This window comes from Odocoileus virginianus, chromosome 9 (genome assembly GCF_023699985.2).
Source record: "Odocoileus virginianus isolate 20LAN1187 ecotype Illinois chromosome 9, Ovbor_1.2, whole genome shotgun sequence".
Classification (NCBI taxonomy): domain Eukaryota; kingdom Metazoa; phylum Chordata; class Mammalia; order Artiodactyla; family Cervidae; genus Odocoileus; species Odocoileus virginianus.
In genome coordinates, this window is record NC_069682.1 from 54,409,704 (window position 1) to 54,426,699 (window position 16,996).

A 16,996-nucleotide genomic window follows, 5' to 3' on the forward strand; every position below is an offset into this window, starting at 1 on the left:
GGTGATGCCTGCATGCTGGGGAGCTCAGGGAGGGACCGGGGGAAGCCCAGCAGGAAAGTGTGTGTGTGTTCATGCATACTCATGTACGCAGGTGCAGTCCAGCGGGGGAAGAGGGGAGGGAGGGAAGCAGTCAGCCAGGCAAGGAGAGGCTGGAGGTGGCTCAGGTGGACGGAAGGAGTGGTGTGACTGTGGCCCGTCTTCTGTCGTCCCGTTTGCTCTACCATACAACACTTTCATCCCCAGAGTGGCCGTCAGTTCAGCCGGTGCTGGAGAGAGACAGGAGACACAGTTTGACAAGGCAGCTTTGTGTTCAGCCACACTTGTGTCCCCCTTCCAGGCGAGGGAGCTGGATGACCACCTGGCATCTGGGTATCACCTTGGGCTCCTCAGCCAGGGCATCATGGAGTGGTGGTCAGGCCCTCGCCTGCCCTACGAAGAGCACCCCTAGCTCAGCACCTAAACTCCCAGGGCCCATCAGAGGCACCCGAGGCCAGGGTTCCACTGCCCTCAGTCCCAGGCTGAGGGGCTTGACCCAGCCTCCCCTCATCCCCCGAGAAGTGCTGCCAGACCCAAGATGACAGCATCTTTGCCAGGAGACCTCTGGGAAGCCCCATTCCGGGGATCAGCTGCCTGGTTTGGAGACTGACAGTCGCTTAGTCTCTTACTGTCAATGTAATTGCACGTGCTTGAAGGTGAATGTGCAGGAGTGTGTATTACAAGGAAGGAGCCATCCCCTCTTAGGCACTCCCAGGGTAACCATGCCTGGCCCTTGAGTCATGTAGGTGCATGTAGTCACTCACAGAAGTATGTATGTGTCACCCGAATCACTTTTATTTTAAAATATACACGTCTGTGCTTTTAAACAAGGATGGTCCTGTCTCATTGGATAGCTTCTCTTGCTCAGGGAGAAGCACAGATCTGTGTACAATTTGTCGTTGCACACAAATCTGCTGGCAGTGCCTTCCTCGGTTGTGTCAGCCCCTTGGAGGGGGGACGTTTAAGTGGTTCCCAGGGATTTTGCCTTTTCACCTGCAGTGGGCCTTCCTGCGCGCCTCTTTATATTTGAGAACGCTGTGATCCTTTATGCCATGCATTTCTTGTGTGCCTGCTCTGGGGAAGGTGCTGGGGACACAGAGAATGAGCGATGGACCCCTGGCGTTCTGGGAGGGAGAGGTGCAAGCCCCTAATGAGAGCTACAGAGAACCATGAAGCAGTCTTGGGGCATGGGTCCCAGGGACCAGGGCAGACACTGATGCAGACAGGATGCTTCCTGTGAGCATGCTTCCTGAGTGAGTGACACTGGAATGGAGACCAGGAAGGAGCAAGCACAGGCTCGTGGGTAAGACCATTCCAGACAGAAGGAGGGGCTCATGCAAAGGCCCTGGGGTAGGCTGTGTTTGGGCCCCTTACAGAGCACAGGGGCTTCCCTCCCTGCCTGGTGTCTCAGACAGTGAAGAATCTGCCTGCAATGCAGGAGATGCTCACTCCATCCCCGGTCGGGAAGGTCCTCTGGGGAAGGGAATGGCACCCCCCTCCAGTACTCTTGCCTGGAGAATCCCATGGACAAAGGAGCATGGTGGGCAACAGACCATGGGGTCAAAAAGAGTCGGAAACAACTGAGCGACTCATACTTTCACTTTTTTTCAGAGAGCACAGAACAAAATTCTCATTAGAGCAGAGAGAGCTAACGGCAGAGAATCCCAGGAAACCTGCATGTGGAGATAAATACCCCGGAGGTGATTTGTCTGGTCAGGGGTTCTCGCTTCAAAGTTTTGAGAGATTGTTACTTTGCTTGTCGGAGATGCTCCCAGCTTGCACTGTCTATCAGCTATGGTGCCGGCAGAGGGACCCACCTTGCTGGGCCTTCTCCAGCCACTGTGATTCCACCGCCTGGCTCAGGACAGGTGTGGCCCAGAGCCTGGGGTTCTGGGTTCCACGTAATGAGGCTTCCCGGGTGTTCTCCTTGCAGAGGTGCTGCAAGCCTGAGTCTGTGGCTGCAAACTGACCCATACAGTTCTCACCACAGCCACCGGGGATGGGGACTGGGTCAGCCCTCCTTGTTCTCGCCCCCAAATGAGGACACTAAGTGATGTGCCTGAGGTCACAGTTAAAGTGGCAAAGTTGGGATTCGAACCCAGGAATCTTGGGGACACACTTCATGTTCTGAATCAGTGCCCTGAATTCTGCCATGGGCAGCAATGCGTGGAGCCCCAGTCCCCAGTGCAAGGCTTGCCCCCGCCCCCCCAAAACAACACTGGACAGCATCGTGGACAGTATCTCACGGTTATGTGCTCCGTTATCAGGCGCCTGGCGCCCAGCTGCATGCTTGGCACAGAGTAGGGGCTGGGTAAGCGTACAGTCTGTCTTTAAAAATGAGAAAACTGGCCTAGATTTCTGCCCACCTCCCGAACCTTAACAGAAAATCCGTTCTTTTACTTACAAACGGTCTTACCCTAAGAAAATCAATGTGCCGTCAGGGGTGTTTGAAATGGCACCAGGAGTGATCAGAAAGTTATTCCTTTGACGTCTGGCTCAATTTTATTTGAAATTCCAGGTTGGGGGGAAGGAGCTGGGTTCTTATTCAAATGCAGTGGGGGGGGAGGGGCAGTAAATGAAGTGGCAGGAACCCCAGGCTGGCTGGGGCTCCTCAGAATGACAATGAGGCCTGCCCCGGCCAGTCTCATCCAGGCAGGCCTAACGAGATTAGATTTTCATAAATTTCAGACAGTGCCAATTCCTAATTCCTCAGTGTGCGGCCAGGAGGCCAGACAGGGCCGCCTGCACGGACTGCTTGTTAACCAGGGAGCGCGCCGGCTGCCCCTCCGCCTGGAGCAGACACAGGGCGGGGGGCGGTGGGGGGGGTCGTCTGGTCTGGAAACCTCCTGTGGGCTGGCAGGAGCTGGGTGGACTCTGGTCCAGCTCTCCAGCCAAGAAAAGAGAAAAGATCTCCCACATCCGGCTGTTTCTCCGACGATTAACTGAAAACGCAGTGACGGTTGCGCCCACACGGTGCATGGCAAATTCTGCACCAGCCCTCTCCCCATTTACAGCCGGGAAGCAGCTGGACAGGGGTTTGAACTGAGGCTCATGCGTTTGGTTTAGGTCTGGCTCCATCACTCCGAGCAGGGGCCCATAAACTTGGTTGCAAAAGAATTGCCTCTTTACCTTAGCCACCCCTAACAGGAACACAGGTACCAAACCACAGGGCATCAGCAGCTACTTGCAATCTGGTCGCCGGTAGAAACCACAGACTTCCTATTCATGGAAACCTCCCAGGTCGCATTTAATGTGATACTATCCCAGGTCACTTGTGTGATCCTCTTATGTTCTTCCTATATCGAAAGTCTGGTTCAGAGTTTGAGAACTATATTTTGATAGAGTTGGGTTCCTTTTAAAGCCTCACATGAATTTTTATTTTTAATTTTATTTTAAAATGTGCATTCTGAGAGCTCATCCTGGCTCCCCCAGCTGCCAGGGAAGGAAGCCATGGGGTCTGGACTGCACTCTGACTCCTGGCCTGACAGAGCCGACACTGCCCCTCCGGAGTTTGTGGGGACTAAGTGGGGAGGGATGTCCTATCCTGGGCAGGTGCTTATCACTCAGATAGAGACAGAGGAGAAGGCAGCTGTGTCTTTATGCAGTTTCGTGGGAGGTGCCCAGAGCTCCCCCAAATGCATGGCACGAGGCCTATCTAACAACCATCCTGTGACTTTCCTCTGTGCTGGTGGGGAGGTGGGGACCACTGGCCAAGATACTGGCTTCATGGACCACATGGCAAGTGATGCTCTAGGCAGTCTTGATCTACCCTGGCAACCAGTCCCATTCCACACGAGCGCCTGACTTGAATCAACACTGTTCCTGACATTCTGGGACCACGGTACCCAGGACCATTGGATGTGGGGCTGTCGGCCTAACCCATCCCTGAAAGCACAGGCTTGGGGGTCTGGGGTCTTGAACTGTGTGGCCTTTGGCCAATTATCTCCCCACTCGCAGCCTCAGTTTCCTCATCTGTAAAGTTGGCGGTGGGGGTCATATTGGTTTCAATTTCACAGGATGCCACTGAGGGTCAATAAGATGATACCCAAAGAGATTCAGGCCACACCTGGCCGTGAGGGGGCTCCCAGACGCTACCCCTCACTAGTGTCAGGTGAGCTGGGAAAGGACCAGAGACGCCTGTATGCACACCTCAAAGTGACTGCATCATCTCTGGAGGGGACACAAAAGCAGTCAGGCTGCTCCAATGAGGCTGACGAATCTGTTAATTTGAAGTTATTCATGAGGAAAGAAGATGCTCAATTAAATTAGAGTGACCTTACTTTGCATGTGGAAGATGGGCTTGGCCACCCCCAGAGAACTTGCCGCATCCATCACGACCCCAAGGGGGAAATTACCAAGAAAAAGGACAGGACCGCTCCCCTATGGTAAGCGGGCCTGTTGCCAGGAACAGAATGAGCAAGTGTGATGTTTCCTCCCCAAAGGCTCCTGTTCTCTGCACAGGTCCTCGAAGCGGGGACTGGTGCCCGTAAGTCCAGCCACCACACTGGGTGACCTTTTCTGACTGACCCTGGGACAGAGGCCCATGAAAGCATGCTCAGTGTTTCCAGGGCATCAGCCTGGATGAGGGGTGCCTGCTGTCCCAGAGGCATGTAGGGGGTTGTGACAATGCTAACAGTGGATCACCCACTGACTCCTGCCCTGTTCTGAGCCCTTGACACGTACTTTTTCATCTTTCCTGGAGCTCTCAGGGCTGCATATGCCCAGGGTCACACGCCCAGCAGCTGGCAGATGCAGGCATCTTCTGAGGTGTTCCCACATAGGAGGGGGAACTGACAGATACTTCGGGAAAACTGGGAGCATTTAGCAGGAGATAAAGGCCTTTTCCCCTCTCGTTCCCTCAAGGAGGCTCTGGATTTGGGACCGGCCCTGCCCTTTGATCTGGAGGAACTTCTATCTGTGCCTTGGTTGGCTCGTCTGCACAGTAGCATGGTGATGGCTCTCATAGACCTGAGGGAGGTGGGCTCAGCACAGGGTGGTGCACGTGTTGTACATGACTAGTCCCAGTGAGTGGTTGCTATGACAACAGGGAGTTTGGGCTGGGAACCAGCCCGCCACCCCCTCCTGCTCTGATTCCCCTTATTTGTGACCAGGCTTTGCTGTGAGCCCCGTGGTCACAGGAGACTTGAACTGAGTGGGGGGCAGCAGTTGTACCTATCTCTTCCGCCAGTGTGCTGGGCACTTGGCCCCGTGTCCAGGTAAAGGGAAGCCTGTGAGATCGAGGACGCTGAGGCAGGATCTGTGTGGCTCTGCGTCTTGGGGGCTCCTCTCTTGGCTGGAAGTCTAGAAGCCACCCATCCTGCAGACTTTGGCTGCTCGTTGCTTTTAAAACTCTTTGAATATGCTGCCAGCGTTAAAGGCCAGGCGGCTTCACCAACAGTTTCTAGGTTCTGGAGAAATTGGCAGTTGTGGCTGCACTGGCCCAGCCTGCCTGGGGCTGTCTGGTCTGCTGGGGTTTCAGGTAGCAGTGCATGTCTGGAGCACTCTGTGGACCTGATGAGGAGGAGCTCTTGCTCGATTAATGATGCCTGCAGTGGAGCAGGAGTGAGGAACTGGGCATAAAGATCCACAGGGGCCAGGCAGGTGAGGTCAAGCAGAACTAGGGCCCAGGTGGAGCTTGGGGCAAGTGGATAGCACAGCCCGTGTTAAGAGGGCCACCCACAGCTCTGTTTGTTATTTTGGATGGGGACAGGACTATGGATGCAAATGCCCTTAGGCCCCCCATTTGCCCGTATTCCTGCAGATACTTTCTGATGCATGTCCCAGAGAGGTGGGTTCATGTCCCCTGAAGGCAGAGTCTCCAGGAAGGAGACTCAGACTTTCACACTCAAGGTATGAAAGTTCACTGTGCTATCCAGGGGACCAGAGCCCCCTCACCCCATGGCCAAGGTCAAGACACCCAGCCTAGGCTTATTTTTGCCTTATGGGTTGGGATGAATCACCTGCTGGCTGGGGGGCCTCTCCTGACCCCCTCAGTCCCCCTGTCCCTGTGCTTCCGTGTCTTTGTGCATGCCCAGTTGCTCAGTTGTGTCCAACTCTGTGTGACTCCATGGACTGTAGCCTGCCAGGCTCTCTGTCCATGGGATTCTTAAGGCAAGAATACTGGAGTGGGTTGCCATGCCTTCCTCCAGGGGATCTTCCTGATCCAGGGGTCGAACCCATCACCTGCATGGGCAGGTGGAGTCTTTACCACTAACACCACCTAGGAAGACCCTGTGTCTTTGCACTCCCTGGAATATCCAACTGGGTCCTGCTTGACCCTCTCTTTTCAGACATGTGGGTTTGGACTGTCCTTGTTTGCTTTGGCTGGTGTGCTAGGGAGCCCCTACTAACCATGGTCACCTTGGTTCAACTCATAGTTCCCTGAGTGCTGGCCATGTGGACCCCCACACGGCCTCCGCCTTCCACGTGGGGAAACCGGTATGGACTCAGAGTGAGTGAGGGTCACAGAGCCAGCCTGGGCATCCCCATGGAATGCTGTGCTGGCCCCGGACCCGCCTCAGGGACTCTGCAACCCTTAGGAGTCTCCCCTCCCTTCTGGCCACAACCCCAGGCCTCTGGCTTCCAGAATAGAGCCTGGAAGCGCTTTGTGGTCTCCTGAGAATTTCACTCCATCGTCCCCCATGTGGATTTGTGTGGGGCTGTGGCCCAGGAACCAGTGTGGTCATGTTAGTGCCTTCAGCACCCTGGGCTCCTTTCTGGGGGTGATTCTCTGACACTGCACCCCAAAAATCAGGTCCTCCCGCTCTTTGGGGGTCGGGAGAGCTGTGGGCTGTGCTCACACCCACTCAGCCTGTGGGGCCTCATCTGTTGCCCCATTTGAGCACCTCCAGCCCTGTTGCCTTCGCCAACGGATGTTGCCTGGAGGAGGGCAGCGGCCTGGCTGGGAGCCTTTAGGCCTCCAGGCCTGGGACAGAGACACAGACATCTCCCTTGCTTCAGGTCAGGCATGGGCAGGGCCCCTGGAGACGGGCGGAGGGGGGCAAGGGTGCCTACCCCCAGGCCCGGGCCGGGGTGAAGAGTGCACGGTGTTGGGGGAGGGGCTGCAGGCCCCTCTGAGGAGGGGGCGTGGGTGCTGCACAAAGCCAGCCTGTGTGTCCCCTGAATGGGCAGCTTTATCCCAGGCCCTAGTGCACAGGCCCTGGACCAGCCTGTCTGGGGAGGCAGGAGGTGTGGCCACAGCCACTGGGTTCAGGCCAACGTCCTGGCCTTTGCCAGCTCAGGCCCCGCACCCTCCTGGCGGGAAAGGGAATGAGTCCCTCTGAGGGTTTGAGGCTTGTCCGATTTCCCGCCAGGCGGGGCCCAGCCTTCTCAGACATCAGGAAGGACTCACCAAAGTCCCTGGCTACTTCATCGTCCCTCCTGGTCCCTCCCAGGGCAAGATAAGGATGTGGCTCCCACCCCCACCCCCCAGGTTGGAGCCAGGGCCCAGGCTCCAGATGGAATTCTGGGTGCAGCGGTGGACATCCAGTGAGGGAGTCAGCAGCAAGGAGCCTGTCACATGACCTGAACCTGAGTCCCCTCACCTGTGAGACGGGATGATGAGAAAGCACCTGTATATACGCTCAGCCCTGCACAGAGATGCTCAGCTCTGGCACATTCTTTGTCCCTATAGTCCTATGGACTGTAGGATATTAAGCAGCACCTTGATTCTCACCCTCTAGATTTTGGGAGCGCCCTCGGCTGTGTCACTAGTATCACCAGTCTGAGCCACTAGTGTTCTCAGACATTGCCACGTGTTCCCTAGGGGGCAGACCCACTCAACTAACAGCCATCAGGCAGACTTTGGCACGTCTGGGCAAAAAGGCTTAACATGGTGGGAGAAGGTGGGTGTCCTGCAGAGCCTGGGTAGGAAGAAGGGGTGGCCGGGGCTCCAGAGAGGGCTGTGGGCGGGCTGCGTGCGGAGGGGTTCTACAGAACCAGCAGGATCCACCCGGGACGCGTCGATCTCCCGCTGGAAGCGGAGGCTGGTGGCAGGAGGGGCTGCCTTCGCAGGCTCTGGCCGGGCCCCGAGTGAGTGGCACATGGCTCACGGTGACACAGCGCACCTCACTGCCTGCTTTCCAGGCCCCACCTTCGCCCGCCCCCACTCCTCCAACTTCCGTGTGTCTGTCTGAGAAGAGGAAGCGCTGAGTCAGTGGCCCCGAGCTTGAACCTGTACCCCTGGGGAGACCTCGGCTAATTGCCTGTCAGTGCCGGGGAGGGGGGGGGTGGGGAGGGGGGAGGGTCTTCCTGCCTGCCCTCTGGGTTCTGGGGAGGCACATTTCCTGGCTCGTCCATGGGCAGCCTTGGACCGGGGGAGGCTGGCTGTGCCCCCCGCCCCCCGCTGCAGCCAGGTCACTGCCCGGGCCCCCAGCCTCTCACCCGCCACTGCTGGGGGCTCTGCTGGCCTGGCGCATGGCCGGCTGCCGATCGGCCCCGACACAGACCCGCTCGAGTCAGCAGAAACCGCCTCGACTCTGGCAGGATCAAAATAACCTCTTTCCTTTTCCAGCACTTGAGGGTTTTTCCGCTTTCTGGGGGGAAAAAAAACAAAACAACCCGAAAAAAAGAAATGAGAGTTGCAGTGTTTGCAACCTCCCAGAATGTGGTTTTTCTGAGGCCTCTTCCTGGAGGTGGGGGTGGCTCTCATACCCTCCCGTCCTGTCGAGGGTGGTGTCTCTGTGCGTCTTGTGTGTATGATAAATATGTCTATGCGTGGGTGTGTTATCTGTGTTTGTGTGTATGGGTGTGTCGGAGTGTTGGGGTGTACAGGGATGTTGGGGTGTGTGTGTGTTGGGGTGGGTGGGTGCTCAGGAAAATTGCCCCGAGCCCCTGCCTGCTCTGGGGTCCCCAGGGTCTCACGTGTCCCCTTGGTCTTGCAGCGGAGCTGGAGTTCGTTGAGATCACCATCATCGTGGTGGTGGTCATGGTGATGGTGGTGGTGATCACGTGTCTGCTGAGCCACTACAAGCTGTCCGCTCGCTCCTTCATTGGCCGGCACAGCCAGGGCAGGAGGAGGGAAGATGCCCTGTCCTCGGTGAGTGCCTGAGCTTCCAGGGGCCTGGACGCCCCCATCAAGTGTGCGTGGTGTTGGGGTTGAGTGCTCACAACTGGGGCAGACGCAGCGGCTCGCAGCAGGGTGGGACCTCGCCCTCCCCCAGATCTCAGCCCCCGTCATTCGCCTGCGCCTTCGGGCCGCCCCTGCCCGCCGGCGGGTGTTCCTCAGCAGATGCACCAAGAGGCGGTGCAGAGTCCATTTCTAAACAGTTTCCATCTCCGCACCTGTGAGGCGGAGTGTAACAACCTGGACAGGCGCAGCTGTGCCCGGCAGGCTGCGGATCGCAGAGAGGGCAGCCCCGGGGCTCTGTGGGGAGCACGTCCCTGGGCCTGTGTTGGCCGGGCACTGGGGGAAAGCGATAGAATCAGGCCCGGGCAGCCAGCGTGGCCTCTCAGCTCTGAGGGACAGCTCTGGTGCCCAGAGTCTGTGGGACTGAGCCGCGTCGGGCTGGCAGGCCTGTTCCTGGCAGGTTTGGGCATCTCCGCCTGTGTCAGGCTTCCGTGCGTCACCAGGCTGCCGGGGCGAGGAGCGTGTTTGCTCAGTCCCTCGAGCGGGAACGCGGGTGCCCCAACCCTGAGGCCCCGTGTGCCCGGAGGGCGCTGTGCTACCGCTTAGAAGCATCTGACGCTCACCTGTGGGTTTATTTGCTGTTGCCCAAGTGATGGTGCCAGCAGCTGCACTGCCACATCTTACAGAGGAGAAATTGGGGCTCAGAGAGGTGGGAACACTTGCCTGAGGCCACACAGCTTCTAAGCGACAGCTTGAGGCCTATTTTACCCCTGCCAGATCCTGGTGCAAAAGAGGGCCCTTTGGACAAACGGGAAGACCGCAGCCCGAGCTGTGCTCTAGGGCAGCATCTCACCCCTTCCGAGCCTCAGTGTAAAATGAGCCTCATCTGTAAAATGAGAGGGGCTCGCCTCTCTCCTGCCCCCACCCCACCCCCCCACGGTCATAGGAAGGGTGATGTTAGTGGTGAGAGCTGGGGAGATGGCAGAGGTTCCCATGTGAGGGATCCTGGTCACCATGGAAAGGGGACAGCCGTGTGGGCAGCACTGAGACTTCGTGCCCAGATGGAGGCCAGGATCCAGGTTCTGGTTCCTGAACATCTGAGGCTAAAAGAAAGTACCCCTCGACATCTACCAGCCACCTGCATGGGCCCCTGGGGATGCCCGGCGGGGTAAACACAGAAGCTTGTTAGACCTGAAGTACGTGTGGCGGCTCCCCTGGGGCCCCTGCTAGACAGGGCACATCGGCAGAGTCTTGGGGCCCCGTGACCTCCCAGAGAGACCCAGAGACAGCCGTTGTCTGCTTGGCGCAGGGCCCACCCCTGGCATGGCCATCCTGCTGTGGCCTCTTTTCAGGGTGACCTCTAAGAGTTCATTTCCTCATCTGTCAGAGGGTGGGGTTCATGTTCAGGTAAGCTCTGTGCCCTGAGACTGCACGGCCCAGCTGGCGCTGCACCAGAAAAGCTAGAAAATACCGCATGATGATGACAACGGAGATGCCAGCCACTGCAGTGACAGACTGCAGCTTGAAGTCTGCAGTTGAGGGCACGTCGGGGGTCACCTGGGTATAGATAGACCTGGGCCGGCTGCCCGCTCTATCAGGTTCTCTTGGCTCATTCCCATGGACTCTTACTGTGGCTGCGTTCACCCAGCAGCAGGCTTGTTAGTGGCGTGACAGACCCCCTGGCCCTTGATGGGGTCAGCTTTTGGACCCCTGATCTAGATGGGGAAGCCATGGGCAGGCTGGACAGGCTTTCCAGGGATGCTTTTAGGAAGAGAAGGAAGTGTTGGGGAGTGGAGGGGGCGAGAGAAGGAGCTGCCAGAAGCAGCACATGGGTCTGGCACTGGTCCCTGGAAAGGTGTCAGGGCCATTCACTGAGTCAGGGAACAGGGTAAGTTAAGACTCAGCCGGTGGGCAGGTGCAGGGCAGCGAGCTGACGCTGGGTTACTCACAGCGGGGCCGGGCTGGCACAGGAACAGAGTTGCTGTGGGAGCCTGGGGAGGGGCCTCTGGTGGGTGGGTGGTCCTTGGAGGCCTCCCTGGAGGAGGAGGTGACCTCCAAGTGCACAAGTTGGGGTTAGTCAGGTGACAAGGATGGCGGTGATTCTGGGGTTTGCAGTGGGGCCTCCCAGCATTGACTGATGTATTCCCAAGCTCCCTGGTGGAGACTCCCTGGGCTAGGGGGTGGGCAGAGATGGTTTGAACCTTGGATGGAGGGCCTCACAGAGGGGTTTTAGGCAAGTTCACATTGATCCAAGCTGACCTTGGCTGCTTGCACCGCTCTCCAGGGCTCCCAACTTGAATGGGGAGCAGGTGGGTGTGCTTCCTCTGTTTTCCTGATGCCCATGTGGGCTGTGCCAGGAGTCCACCCAGGGGCCACAGAGCCTGCTAGGGCCAGCTTGAGTCCGAATGCGTCTGGAGGCAGCAGAAAAGGTTTGGATCCCAGCCCTGCCTCTTACCAGCTGGGCCGATGCCGTTCCGCTACACCGTGTTTTGTCAGGAGAGTAGAATTAGTGCTTTAAAGAGCTGAGCACAGTGTCTGGCACCAAGGCATCCCTAACATCAGTACCGAAACGGCCTGGGTGACCATATTAACAGTAATGGTATGTGTCTGCCCTCTGTATCCCCACACCGGGAATAAACTACACCCCAGAGAGTGTGTGTCGGCTAACTGCTTTCCTGACGGGACGGTTTTGAGACTCACAGAGCCGCCTAGCGGCCACATAGGAAATTGCACTCTTCCAGGCAGCTTCCCCCGCTCCCCATCCCCCAAGACTGCAGGTGATAACGGCCTGACCTGGGGACCCTCAAGAAAACAGGTCCCCAAGGAAACTTTGGGGTGATGGATATGTTCATTATCTTGATTGTGGCCTTCTACCCATACAGGAAGGATGCCTCTGGCCCTCAGAGAGCACGGTGTCAGGCAATGGAATTCCAGAGGTGAGTCCTAGCGCTGCCTACTCTCCATCACTCCCGCAAGTGATGGAGGGGGACTCCCTTCATCCCTTGCCCCCAGGGCTGCTGTCGTGGACGCCCCTCTGCCCAGGAGCTCCCCTTCCCCAGGCCGGAGGCACCTCCCCTGTTAGTAGAGTGGCTGCTCGAGGCCCACTCCTACTCTTCTGTGAAGAATCTCCTGGGTAGCTGGGATGGTCCCCGCTGGGACATTGTGCGCTCCCCACCCCCAGCAAGCAGCTCTCAGTCTCTGCGACACGGAAGGACTCGGGCTGCTCCTCTCGCCACTGTGTGACACTTCAGGGCTCTCCAGGCATCAGGCACTGGACTCCGGGCTCCGCTCCCTACCCCCATCCTCACTCCCCAGAGAGCAGAGTCATAGGCAGCACCCCCACCAACACCACAACCCCCGCCCCACCCCTGGCTGGGCCCTGCTGCGCTTGGGGGAGGGACCCTCACTTGGCTCTTGCCCTCCAGCCGCAGGTGTATGCCCCTCCCCGGGCCACCGACCGCCTGGCTGTGCCCGCCTTCGCCCAGCGGGACCGCTTCCACCGCTTCCAGCCCACCTACCCATACCTGCAGCACGAGATCGATCTGCCGCCCACCATCTCGCTGTCGGACGGGGAAGAGCCCCCGCCCTACCAGGGCCCCTGCACGCTCCAGCTGCGGGACCCCGAGCAGCAGCTGGAGCTGAACCGGGAGTCGGTGCGCGCACCCCCGAACAGAACCATCTTCGACAGCGACCTGATGGAAAGTGCCATGCTGGGCGGCCCCTGCCCCCCCAGCAGTAACTCGGGCATCAGCGCCACGTGCTACGGGGGCGGTGGGCGCATGGAGGGACCGCCCCCCACCTATAGCGAGGTCATCGGCCACTACCCCGGCGCCTCCACCTTCCAGCACCAGCAGAGCAGCGGGCCAGCCTCCTTGCTGGAGGGCACCCGGCTGCACCCCGCACACATCGCCCCCTTGGAGAGCACAGCGGCCTGGAGCAAAGAGAAGGATAAACAGAAGGGACACCCCCTTTAGGAGTCCCGAGGGCAGGCCGGGGCCGCAGTAGGTAAAACCGCAAATCACTCCGCACTTCTTGAAAGAAAAGAGAGAGGAGGCCGGGGCGACACACAGAAAATGCGACGCGTAACCATCCTCCTCCCCCCTCCCCCACCTCTCTGTGTATAAATATTTACGTGTTCTGTCTGGTCTGAATGCACAAGCTAAGAAGGCTTGCAAAAAAAAAAAAAAAAAAAGCAAAAAAAAAAAAAAAACCACACCCCACGTTTCTTTGTTGAGCTGTGTCTTGAAGGCAAAAGAAAAAAAAATATTCTACACTAGTCTTTTCTGTTTCTAGTTGAGCTGCGTGCGTGAATGCTTACTTTCTTTTGTTTGTTTATGATGATTTCACTTAACTTTAAAGACATATTTGCACAAAACCTTTGTTTAAAGATCTGCAATATTATATATATAAATATATATAAAATAAGAGAAACTGTATGTGCGAGGGCAGGAGTATTTTTGTATTAGAAGAGGCCTATTACAAAAAAAAAAAGTTGTTTTCTGAATAGGAGAGAAAAAAAAATGGCAATTTTTGAGTGCCAACTGAGAAAGTGTGTATTACCTTGTAAAGAAAAAAAAACTACAAAGCAGGGGTTTAGAGTTATTTATATAAATGTTGAGCTTTTGCACTATTTTTTAATATAAATATGTCAGTGCTTGTTTGATGGAAACTTCTATCCACCTGTGTCAAGACTTTTAAGGGAGAAATGTCGGAATTTCCCTGTCGACTTCAGGCAGAGCGTGGGCTCCACGCTGGGGCTGGAGAGAGGCTCCCCAGGGCTGACCTCCTGCACAGTGGAAGCTTTCATCTAGTGATAGGTTATTACCTCGGTCTACATTCCCTCCTGAAGGAGACGTGTTTAGCCCTCCTCTGGGCCACGACAGCCTTTGGATCGCAAATGAAATAGGAAAAGTTAACTCCAGGCCCCAAGTTCCAGGAAGGTGGGCTTTGCTCTTCCCGAAATGAAGATTAACTGTTACTGAAGGAATCTTAGTTTGTTTATTTTTTTTCTCTCTTCTTTTTTGAACCATGAAGGTCCCCATAGGAAGGGGCTCGCCAAGGTGCTCCCCGCCTGCATCGCCAGGGCCCTGCCAGAGGCAGTTAGGTGGCTCAGGCATGCAGGATGCTTCGGCAGTTCAGTGGCCCCGCACTGCGCCAGCTGAGGTGGGTGCAGCCTGCTGGCATGTAGGAAAGGCCCAAAGGACTAGCCACGTGACCTCACCCCTGTCTTTATATCGGTTCTCACGTAACAGGCCCATAACCAGAAGACCAGAGACGAAAGAGCGGTATGCCCAGGTTTCTCCCAGGACACTGCGAAAGGGTGAAAATGAGAAAAACCGTCAAACCAACACAGACTCAAGCTTTAGGAAGTAGAAGCAGAATTCTTCCCCTTCTCCTCTCTTTTCGCATTTCATTCCCTTCCCCGTGGAAACCATCGTTTTTGGTGTCTTTGTGTGTCTGTGTTTTCACAAGCGTCTTTGTCAGACACAACTCTTGATTACCAGGATTTTACCGCTTAGATATTGGTGGGACCCCTCGCTGGTGGCGTGCATGTGTGCAGATGGAGATGACGAGGAGAGAGTTGAGCAAATGAGAGTCCTTCCTGCCACCAAGGACGGACTCATATTCCATGGGGTGACGCCCCCGGCAAGAGAGTAGCCCCCCCCACCCCGCCCGCCCATCCTGCAGAGGTGTCTCTTCATTTTCAACAGAATCCCAACTAGCCGGTTAAGAGAAAAGAAAAGGATAAGAGGCAATAACTATTGTTTTAAACAACCTTTTTTATTACTTGAAAAACTTGAGAACAGTTTTGAAGTTCTGACCATTTGAACTATTTCTATCATGTACCTTTTAAGAACATGGTGACCAATAGATGACCAAGGTGTCTGAGTGCCCGCTCACCAGCCTGTCAGAAAGTTCTGGTCCCTTGACAATAAAACCTGCCTCTCTGTGGGGTCTTCAGCCTAAACTCTGCCTCTCTCTCTCGAAGATTCTTTGTAAAGGTCATTCATGCAGAGACATCCCTAGAGTTTGTCCTGAAAGGTACAGGGACACATTTATAAAGTTTTTTAAAAAAAACGTATCTTTCCTTTATGTGAAGCATCTCCCTAGTGCCTTACTGAGGAAGCGGTTGACCCCTTCTGTCCTCAGGCAGCAGTGTTCCTGGACAGTGCCCCTACTCACCTGGGCCTGCCTTTCCCACTCGTGGGCGACAGAGGTGACTGCTTTAAAAACACACCCATCACCCTCGTGCGTGTCCCACCTGCCCTCCCTCCACCCTGGCTGTGCCTCTCTTGGGCAGGCCCCCCCTCCAGCCTCCTGTCCGTACTTAACTCCCATCTGGGTCAAAAAACCTAGATGCGGACCTTGTTATTAGCGTTAGATGAAGGCCAGACCGAGGTGTCCCCAAGATCCCCCTGAGGTCCTTCCTCTTGAGCCAAAACTTGCATCTTGTTGCTGGGGTTGGGGGCGGGGGAGGTGTGGTCTGCATTTGCCAGATGGGCAACGAATTAGAAAAGGAAGCAGGGGAGGGGGTTACTGACTTCAGCTGGCTTGAGGGCAGAGCATCCCCCTCCTTGTGCCCCAGTATTGCAGTCCAGTCCTCGATGCCACAGCATCATGCCTGGGCTCCGTGCCCAGCAAACAGTTGCAGTAGTTCATGGTGGAGCAACTTGTCAGGGCCAGGGCACCTCCCAAGAAGACCACGGGTGTGTTTCTGCAGAGCTCTTGGTTTCCCTGCCGAACCCGGAGCCCTGAGGATACGTCCTTCCTCTTGGTGTTGGCTGTCATGCTCTTATTCTTGAAAAGCCTTTGAGCATCCCTTGAGAGGGCCCCCTTTTCCAGGAGAAGGTGGAAAGGGAGGGGTCCTCGGCAGTGGCTGGTTGGAGGGGGACCAGGCTGGGCTCAGAGAAGGTGGCGGAGCTCAGCTTTTTCTACTCGCATTATTTCCCTGTTTGTCCATCATCATGTTTCCTCTGGAGGAAAACTTTCCCCCGCAAAGCCCAGGTCTACACAGACGGCCTTAGCAGAGTGCACTCAGAGCCGTCCTCAACCTCACATTTTTGCCAGGAGCTGAAAGTGACTCCCCTCCACGTCTAGCGAACACCGGGGCAGGCTGAGGACCGAACCCATTCCCCTCCTTGTCTGTCTGCTCTGTGAATTGTACGTTTCAGAGAATTTTTTTTTTCTACATGCAACACCAAGCTTCCAGATCCATAAAACATCCCGGTGATAAAGGAGAGAAATATTTTGTTCAGTTTGGTTTTCCGGAAACTGCACTTCAAATTTTGCTGTACTATAGAGCTCAGAAGGACCCGCTGCGCCCTCATTTGCCTGCCTGATTCCACGGTGGTTGTGCTGATGGCGACGCTTTTACGTTGCTCCCTTGGTGTTGGAACCGCTCTCTTTTGCAGCCCCGTTTCCCGAGTTCTGTTCAAGTTACATGTGTGTAAACTCCGTGGCACGCTGGGTGCAGTGCCCACGTTGCTGCTGCGTAAGACTCTGTATTTGGATGCCAATCCACAGGCCTGATGAAATCGCTTGTTGTGTATCAGTAATCATTAGTGGCAATGATGACATTCTGAAAAGCTGCAATACTTATACAATAAATTTTACAATTCTTTGGAGCCAGGCTCTTCTGCTTTCTTGAACTGCGTTGCTTTCCCCTGTCCCCTCTGCTGCCCTCAGCACCAAACCCTGGATGCCTTTCCAGGGCAGGAAGCACATTCCTCGGAGGTGCTGTGTGGCCTTGAGCAATTCCATCAACCTCTCTGTTTTAGTTCAGGCAGCATTCAGGGCGCTCAGTGAAAGCCCTTGCACAGGCAGGCATTGGGTCTCATGGGGGTAAAGAGTTTGCAAAACATTGTATATTTCCTCTTGGGGTATCATCTGCCA

The 16,996-nt window shown here is 56.0% G+C and overlaps 1 protein-coding gene across 6 annotated transcripts in view; it reads left to right on the top strand.

Moving 5' to 3' along the window:
• Positions 1-16,728, top strand: part of PMEPA1 (prostate transmembrane protein, androgen induced 1) — a 57,629-nt gene extending 40,901 nt beyond the window's left edge. For 3 of the 6 annotated variants that reach the window (XM_070472472.1, XM_070472470.1, XM_070472469.1), the window contains exons 2-4: positions 8,919-9,073; positions 11,986-12,039; positions 12,529-16,728. In XM_070472472.1, the coding sequence (XP_070328573.1) occupies positions 8,963-9,073; positions 11,986-12,039; positions 12,529-13,077 (714 nt within the window). In that variant the 5' untranslated portion in view covers positions 8,919-8,962 and the 3' untranslated portion in view covers positions 13,078-16,728. Of the gene's footprint in view, positions 1-7,852; positions 7,881-8,222; positions 8,243-8,486; positions 8,718-8,918; positions 9,074-11,985; positions 12,040-12,528 lie in introns of those variants that run through there. The other 3 variants (XM_070472471.1, XM_020905198.2, XM_070472468.1) reach the window with 3 other exon arrangements.
• The last annotated feature ends 268 nt before the right edge of the window (positions 16,729-16,996 follow it).